This window comes from Somniosus microcephalus, unplaced genomic scaffold, assembly GCF_052327205.1.
Source record: "Somniosus microcephalus isolate GS21.2 unplaced genomic scaffold, FLI_Smic_1.0 unresolved_chr1, whole genome shotgun sequence".
Classification (NCBI taxonomy): domain Eukaryota; kingdom Metazoa; phylum Chordata; class Chondrichthyes; order Squaliformes; family Somniosidae; genus Somniosus; species Somniosus microcephalus.
Genome location: NW_028225179.1, coordinates 143,341,126 through 143,350,432, shown reverse-complemented (window position 1 = coordinate 143,350,432; position 9,307 = coordinate 143,341,126). Strand labels below are relative to the sequence as shown.

At 48.6% G+C, this 9,307-nt stretch overlaps 1 protein-coding gene across 1 annotated transcript; it reads left to right on the top strand.

Moving 5' to 3' along the window:
- Positions 1–272: 272 nt before the first annotated feature.
- On the top strand, positions 273–755 carry LOC147096123 (histone H4-like). Its single transcript, XM_085974094.1, has one exon. It carries the CDS (start codon positions 273–275, stop codon positions 582–584), a length of 312 nt encoding a protein of 103 aa, XP_085830220.1. The 3' UTR covers positions 585–755.
- The last annotated feature ends 8,552 nt before the right edge of the window (positions 756–9,307 follow it).

The following is a 9,307-nucleotide window of genomic DNA, read 5'->3' as shown; positions in this document are numbered from 1 at the left end:
ACGATTTTTTTGTTTTAATTAATTCATAAATTAATTGCAGAAACAACATATAAGCACAAAGGAACATGTTTCCCTTTTTCGTACCCAGTTTTGCCTTATATTTTAATTTACATTCGGATAGGTTGGTTTGAAATGGTGGATGGTGGAAATGCAGTCATGTGATGAACGCCGACACCGCCCCTTTCGCGGTTCTGCACCCAGGTCCGCTCAATCTGTATATAAATGGTCAGCGGACGGGTGCGTTTGGTTATTTTGAGCGTTGACTTTGAATCATGTCAGGCAGAGGGAAGGGTGGTAAGGGACTTGGCAAAGGTGGAGCGAAGCGTCACCGTAAAGTGCTCCGCAATAACATCCAGGGTGTAACTAAACCAGCTATTCGTCGCCTGGCTCGCCGTGGGGGTGTCAAACGAATTTCGGGTTTGATCTATGAGGAGGTCCGCGGAGTTTTGAAAGTCTTTCTCGAGAATGTCATCAGGGACTCGGTCACCTACACGGAACACGCCAAGCGCAAGACGGTGACGGCCATGGACGTGGTGTACGCGCTGAAACGCCAGGGACGCACCCTCTATGGGTTCGGTGGTTGAAGATAGTTGAGAAATAACCGTGATTTACAAACCAAAGGTTCTTTTAAGAGCCACCAAAATATTTGAAAGGTGTATAACTGGTTATTTACGAGTAGGGGATGCGATGCATAATGTTTAATATTGTAACATTTGGAATAGCCCATTGTGGGTGGCTTTGAGAAGTTTGATTTCTTTAGATTTACTTTCAATGAGTTTTCGCCCATTAACGTTAATGGGCAGAAAAACCCCAGCTGGCCTGAAGCAGGTTTTAACTGGTTCTCTTCTTGCAGTATCAGCACCACATCGTCTCCAGCAACATCAAGGGGTGCAGGGTTACACTTGAGTGCGATCGGATAAAATTGTACCAAAGCTTTGACACGAGTCATGATCGGAGATGTGTTTGTCTTCTGCAGGTCTTTAATTAATTAGATTATTTCCACATTTTTTTTTTAATAAGGACCTTCTCTCTCGTGTGAACGCAGAAGGTCCCATGGCACCGTTCGACAAAGAGCAGGAGTTTTCTGGTGTCCTGGCAAACTCGATTCTTCAAACAGCACTTTCAAAACCCGATTAACTCCTCCATTATCTCATTGTCGTCTGTGAGACCTTTGATGTGACGTTGGCTGCTGTGTTTACAAGAATGCATTTCAAAATAGGCACTTTGGGACATCCTGAGAAAGTGAAAGGTGTGTGTATAACAACTCGCATTTACATAACCAAAAGCAAAATCTGAAATAAAAACAGAAAATGCTGGAAATAATCAGTAGATCAGGCAGCATCTGTAGAGAGAAACAGTTAACATTTCAGATCGGTGATCCTTCATAAGAACTGAAAAAAGTTAGAGATGTAACAGGATTTTAAGCAAGTGTGGGGCAGGGAAGGAGAGGCGGAAAGAAAAAAAGGGAATGTTTGTGATAGGCTGGAAGGCAAGAGAGATTAAAAGACAAAAGTGGATGGTAATGGGACAAGTTAAGAAACAAAAGATGAATCTAGTTGAGGTGTAAATGGCAATGGCAGAATCATCAACAGCTGTCATGTGAGAATTATTTTAGACACTTTACAGCCTTCTGGACTCTACACTGAGTTCAACAATTTCTGACCATAACCTCTGCCCCTATTTTTTCACATGGCAGCTGCCGATCATTCTGCCATTGCCATTCACACCCCATCTAGAGTCATCTTTGGTTCCTTTACTTGTCCCATTACCATCTCCTTTTGCCTTGCACCATCATATCTTTTGCCATTTAATATCTCCTACTTTCCATCCTATCACAGACCTTCCCTTTTGTTATTTCCTCCCCTCCCCCCTTTCCTCTCTTAAAAATCTGTTTTAGTGATGTTGATTGAGGGATAAATATTGGCCCAGGACACTGGGGAGAACTCCCCCTGCTCTTCTTGGAAATAGTGCCATGTGATCTTTTACATCCACCTGAGAGAGCAGACGGGGCCTCACTTTAATGTCTCATCTGAAAGACAACACCTCTGACAGTGCAGCACTCCCTCAGTACTGCACTGCAGCATCAGCCTAGATTTATGTGCTCAAGTTTCTGGAGTGGGACTTGAATCACTACCTTCATGACTCAGAGGCAAGTGTGCTACCCACTGAGCTACAGCTGACATAAGAACAGCTTGCATTTATATAAGGACATAAGATGTAAGAGCAGGAGTAGGCCATATGGCCCCTCGAGCCTGCTCTGCATTCAGTAATACCATGGCTGATCATCGACCTCTATTGCCTTCAACTTAGAGAAACATACCAGGCCCTTCAGATGCCAGATTATTGCTACTTTGAAAAAGAAAGTGACTGTTTAACCCTGTCTTCTCTCTCCAGGCACTAGCAGAACTGCTGAATAAGCCCAGTATTTTCTACCTAAGGTGTTTTCCTCTCCCTGTGACATAATGTCCCTTCAAACTTCTTGAAAAAACCTTGTTATTCTTCACCATGCCCCTTGATCTACCTCACCCTTGTGTGTGTCAGCTGTGGCTCAGTGGATAGCACTCTTGCCTCAGAGTCAGAAGGTTGTGGGTTCAAGTTCCACGCCACGAGACGTCAACACAAAAATCCAGGCTGACACTTTAGTGCAGTACTGAGGGAGCGCTGCACTGTCAGAGGTGCTATCTTTGCGATGAGATGTTAAACCAAGGCCCTGTCTGCTCTCTCGGATGGGTGTAAAAGATCCCATGGTCACTATTTTGAAGAAGAGCAGGTGAGTCCTGGCCAATATTGAGCCTTCAATCAACATCGCTAAAACAGATTATCTGGTCATTATCACATTGCTGTTTGTGGGAGCTTGCTGTGCGCAAATTGGTTGCCGCGTTTCCTACATTACAACAGTGACTCCACTTCAAAAGTACTTCATTGGCTGTAAAGTGCTTTGGGGCACCCTGAGGATGTGATAGGTGCTATATAAATGCAAGTCTTTCTTCTTAACATTTGACTAGCGAGCAAATGTTGAGACATTAGTCTACCTACTCTCGGTTTTCAGGAATCTTGAAATTTCAAACAAGCGATTCAGAAAAATGACAAAGAAAAACAATGCAGCATAACTGTAGGTTCCAATTGTACTTTCATGAACTAAACATATGATGGAGAAAATTATCTCAATGGGTTGATTTGTAAAAATAAAAAGCACATTTTAAGAATGAACCCATTTCATGCTGGAGGATGTTTGAAAATTTGAACAAAAAAGGGTTATTTTCCCGTGATTATAAGTCAATAATCTTGCAGCAGTGCCCAATATTCCAAACTCACTTTTTAAAGGAATATTCCCACATTAAGATTATATTGTCCCTGTAAAGTTTCATAGAGTAGTAGGTTAAAGATGATTCACTGGAAGAAATCAGTACCAGATTTGGAACCAAGTACCATAAATTATGATTTATTTTAATTATAATTTTAATTATTAGACATTGGGACGTTCTCTGACAACATCCCGGCTGTCGTGCTGAAGACTTGTGCTCTAGAACTAGTCACGCCTCTAGCCATGCTGTTCCAGTACAGCTAAAACACTGGCATCTATCTGACAATGTGGAAAACTGCCCAGGTGTGTCCTGACCACAAAACGCAGGACAAATACAACCTGGCCAATTAGTGCCCCATCAGTCTACTCTCAATCATCAGCAAAGTGATGGAAGGTGTAATCGACAGTGCTATCAAGCGGCACTCACCAATAATGTGCTCACTGATGCCCAGTTTGGATTCCACCAAGACCACTCGGCCGGTGACCAGAGTCAGGGACCTGCTCGATGGCGGAGGAGCTGGCGCAGCGCCTGTCTTGGGCCAACATCGGGCTCGTGGCCAAAGCCATCGAGTCGCTGAAAGTGGCACTGGGCCCCGACTCCACTAGGTGTATCGAAGAGGCTCAAGCATAAGGGGCAATCCCGTCCGAACTGACCCCCGTTCGGACGGAATTCCTCATCGGCGCCCGGCCCCAAAACCCCTCTCGGGAGCCGGCGCCTCACAACTTGAGCCATCTCGGGGAAATGGCCTCTCTGCCTTTTAGCTCCGTGCGGAGGGGTTTCTTGTACGGGCTGCTCCTGCACACTCTCCACTTTGCCATCTTCGTCTGCCATCTGGACACGCCTTGGCGTGCCATCTAGCCATCCAGCGGAGGCGGAGGTACCCAATGGGGGGCTCTCTAAGGGGGAAGTCCTCCCTTTATCTATTGGGGACTTGGCCTGGAGGGTGTTACATGGAGCAGTCCCGTGTAATAAACTTTTAAACAGCTTCACGGACTCCCAGGCTGCCTGCCTTTTCTGTGGCCGAGAGGAGTCCGTGTTCCACGTTTATACCGAATGTGAGAGGTTGCAGCCTCTGTTCCACTATTTGAAGGGGCTGCTCCTCGATTTCTGGCTGCACTTCAGTCTCACGCTCCTGATCTTTGGTCACCCTTTGGCAGGAGGGAGCGGGCGGATCAGAGGACCTCGTAGGACTGCTCCTGTGCCTGACGAAGGTAACCATAAACAGGTCCAGGCAGCGGGTGGTCGAGGGGGTCGGGCGCTGGAGATGGAGCACGCAGTGTCCGCCGGCACGCTCAAGGCCTTCTGCGACTGGTGGGTGCCGCGGGAACTGGAGTGCATCATCACTCCTGGCCAATGCAGTTTTAATTAAATTTGTTAAGATTTATTTAAATTTTTATTAATTTACAGTTAATTTGTTCAATCAAAAAGAGGAAGACCACTCGGCTGCCGACCTCATTACAGCCTTGGTCCAAACACGGACAAAAGGAGCTGAATTCCAGAGGTGAGGTGAGAGTGACTGCCCTTGACATCAAGGCAGTATTTGACCGAGTGTGGCATCAAGGAGCCCTAGTAAAACTGAAGTCAACGGGAACCAGGGGGGAAAACTCTCCACCGGCTGGAGTCATACCTAGCACAAAGGAAGATGGTTGTGGTGGTTGAAGGTCAATCATCACAGCTCCAGGACATTGCTGCAGGAGTTCCTCAGGGCAGTGTCCTAGGCCCAACCATCTTCAGCTGCTTTGTCAATGACCTTCCCTCCAACATAAGGTCAGAAGTGGCGATGTTCGCTGATGATTGCACAGTGTTCAGTGCCATTCGCAACCCCTCAGATAATAAAGCAGTCCATGCCCACGTGCAACAAGAGCTGAACAACGTTCAAGCATGGGTTGATAAGTGGCAGGTAACATTCGAGCCACAGAACTGCTGGGCAATGATCTCCAAAAAGCGAGCGTCTAAACACCACCCCTTGACATTCAATGGCATTACCATTACCGAATCCCCCACCATCAACATCCTGGGGCCACCATTGACCAGAAACTTAACTGGACCAGCCACACAAATACTGTGGCAACAAGAGCAGGAGTGTGATGGAATACTCTCCACTTGCCTGGATGAGTGCAGCTCCAACAACACTCAAGAAGCTCGAAACCATCCAGGACAAAGCAGCCGCTTGATTGGCAACCCCTCTACCACCTTAAACATCCGCTCCCTCCGCCACCGGCACACCGTGGCTGCAGTGTGTACCATCTACAAGATGCACTGCAGCAACTCGCCAAGGCTTCATCTGCAGCACCTCCCAAACCTCTACCGCCTAGAAGGACAAGGGCAGCAGGCGCATGGGAACACCACCACCTGCAAGTTCCTCTCCAAGTCACACATCATCCTGACTTAGAAGTATATCGTCGTTCCTTCATCGTCGCTGAGTTAAAATCCTGAAACTCCCTCCCTAACAGCAGTGTGGGAGTACCTTCACCACACGGGACTGCAGCGGTTCAAGAAGGCGGCTCACCACCACCTTCTCAAGGGCAATTAAGGATGGGCAATAAATGCTGGCCTTGCCAACGACGCCCACATCCCATAAAAATGATTAAAAAACATGGTTGTGAAAGGTGCTATATAAATTCGTAGCGCCTGATATTCAGTCCATTGCAGTCAATCAGTATCAGCGCTGCGTTCAAAGGGCGGCCGATCTGAAACCGCCCGAGTTGAATTCCTAACTAAGACAATCTTTTCAAATTATCTTCCCAAGTAAATGCTGAATATATTTGGTCACATCAGTGCAAAATACCGCGGATGCCGGAAATAAAAACAAAATGCTGGAAATACTCAGGTCATGCTATTTCCAGCATTTTCTGTTTACATTTGTGGTCATAGAGTTTCATGAATCACTAGACCCAGTCAACAAAATGTGATCCAGTTCAGGTGAGAATCGAGGGGTGGAAATCACTCTCTGCCTTTAGCTCCTTATTTTGAAAATATGAGTGGCTCTGAAAAGGGCCTTTTGTGTTCAGACGGTTCGCCGCTCCAAATAAAACTCCCGCCCAATGCAAATTGATTGATTTTGCTACGAATGACCAAAATACTGCGGATGTTGGAAATCTCAAATAAAAACAGAAAACGCTATAAATAACCAGCAGGTTCTGTTTATATTTATGGCACATTTTGCTTCGTTTATTTGAGTAAGTTTTTTGTTTTGGTCAGCTGGGTGTGGTCAGACTAGTTGAAATAATAGAAATTAAATTTGGGAGATGCAAATTGGGCTGCGGATCCGCTATCGCCTGTTCTACAGCATTGCACAAAGTCCTATTGGTCAACAATGGTCTTTAGCTCCTTATTTTGTGAATGTGTGAGTGGCTCTGAAAAGAGCCTTTTACTTAGTGTTGAGACGGTTCGCCGCTCCTGCCCCGTCTACCTCCTCTTCGGGGCCCGTTGCTTACGCCCCACAGTCCGGGAGGCTGCGGGCCGCTTGGGGGCTTTTCTAGGCTTGGCCTTCCGGGGTCTCTTGGCCGCCGCCGACTTCTTGGCGCGTTTGTGGGCAGCAGGTTTCGCCGCCGCCGCCCTCTTGCGGACCGGTTTCGTGGCGGCCGGTTTCCTCTCGGCGCCTCCTTCGGGCCCGTCCTCAGCCTTTCCTTCCTCACCCTCCTCCTCCTCTCGGTCCGGCTGCAGGGAGGCCGCGGAGGTGCCGGTGCCGCTCTCCACCGGGGCGCCCTTGTTGGCCAAGGTGCTGGCCGACTGGTTGGGCCGGACGGCGGCGCCTTTCTCCGCCTCATAGCCGGAGGCCGAGATGGTTTTCTTCAGGGCGCCTAGCTTGGGGGCCGCCTGGCGCTTCTTGGTGGCGGCCACCACCTCCAGGATCTGCTCAGCCACCGCGGCGGCGGCGCCTCCTTTCTGCAGCTGGTAGGCGGCCTTCTTCTTGGCGGCGGCATCGGGAGGAGCGGGTGCGGGGACATCCGCTTTAACAGGGCCAGTCTCGGCCATCGGGCAAATCCGCGCTGACGGACGTTGCGCAAACTTGTGGCGGAGCCGCGGCGGCGACTTTGTTTATAAGGGCGGAAGGCGGACGAGGTCGAGTCACCCTGCCGCTCGGACCCGCCCCTCGTCCCGGGAGCCCCGCCCCCTCTCGCTCCTCTGTTACAAATGATAGCAACAACAACAAAGCATGCATTTCCACAGCGCCTTTCACGCCCCAAGGCGCTTCACTTCCTTGGGGGGCGGGGGGGACATGATTATCAAACAAAATTGGACATCCGGCCACATAGAACGGTTACACCACAGAAGGAGGCCTTTATAAAAACACTGGTTCGGCCTCACCTGGAGTATTGTGTCCAATTCTGGGCACCGCACTTTAGGAAGGATGTGAAGGCTTTAGCCAGGGTGCAGAAAAGATTTACAAGAATGGTTCCAGGGATTAAGGGACTTCAGTTACGTTGATAGACTGGAAAGGCTGGGGTTCTCTTGCAAGTGTCTTCGGCTAGTCCCACTTGCATGTTAGCCAGTGGCTCGGTGGGTGGCGCTCTCTCTCGCCTCTGAGTTTCTGAAGGTTGTGGGTTCATAGCCCCCACTCCAGGGACTTGAGCACAAAAATCTAAGCTGACACGCCCAGTGCAGTGCTGAGGGATGAGACGTTAAACCGAGGCCCCGTCTGCTCTCTCAGGTGTATGTAAAAGATCCATGGCACTCATTTTGAAGAAGAGCAGGTGGAGTTATCAAGAGGGAGTCCTGACCAATAGTTATCCCTCAATCAACATAACAAAAACAGATTATCTGGTCATTATCACAGTGTGGGAGTTTGCTAAGCACAATTTGGCTGCTGCATTTCCTACATTACAACGGTGACTACACTCATTGGTTGTAATGTGCTTTGGGATGTCTGGTGGTCATTAAAGGCGCTGTATAGTGCAAGTCTTTCTTTCACTCCTCTGCCCTTTCCCTGTGGCCCTGCAAAAACACTTTTCCATTCAGGTACTTATCCAATTCCCTTTTGAAAGCCATGATTGAATCTGCCTCCACCACCCTCTCCGACAGTGCATTCCAGGTCCTAACCACTTGTTGTGTAAAAAAGTTTTTGCTCATGTCACCTTTGGTTCTTTTGCCAATCACCTTAAATCTGTGTCCTCTGGTTCTCGACCCTTCCACCAATGGGAACAGTTTCTCTCTATCTACTCTGTCCAGAACCCTCATGATTTTGAACACCTCTATCATCCCTTTTGTCATTTAATCTATCCTGCCCTTCACCCTATCACAGACCTTCCCCTTTTTGTTCTTTCCCTGCCCCCTTTGCACTTCCTTAAAAACCTGTCACATCTCCGACTTTTTCCCCACTTCTGACGAAGGGTCACCGACCTGAAACGTTAACTCTGTTTCTCTCTCCACAGATGCTGCCTGACCAGCGGAGCATTGCCAACATTTTCTGTTGCTATTTCAGATTTCCAGCACCCGCGGCCTGGAGGAGTCCGAGTTTCACGTTTATATGGAGTGTGAGAGGTTGCAGCCCCTCTTTCACTACTTGAAGGGGCTGCTCCTCGATTTTTGGTTGCACTCCAGTCCCACGCTCTTGATCTACGGTCACCCGGTGCGGAGGGGAGCAGACAGGCTGGAGGACCTCCTTGTGGGCCTGCTCCTGGGCCTGGCTAAAAGAGCAATCAATTGGTCCAGGCAGCGGGCGGTCGAGGGGGTCGTCCAGCCGGATTGCCTGACTCTCATCCGCGGCCATGTTCGCGCCTGGGTGGCCCTGGAGATGGAGCATGCAGTGTCTGCCGGTGCGCTTGAGTATTTCGGCGACCGGTGGGCGCCGTGGGGACTGGAGTGCATCATCAACCCGGAAAACCAAATTTTAATTTGATTTGTTAAGATTTAGTTGAACTTTTGTTTATTTACAGTCCAATTGGTTTTTTTGGGTTCAAACAAAAAGAGGACCCTCAATCACTAAAATCTTCAGTGACCCTCTGTTCCAGCATTTCTGGCTGTGCAGCTGCCTCAGTCAGCAGGAAGAGAAGGAGCAG

Coding starts and splice junctions, on each gene's coding strand:
- LOC147096123 (XM_085974094.1), top strand. CDS start 273: ATGTCAGGCAGAGGGAAGGGTGGTAAGGGACTTGGCAAAGGTGGAGCG.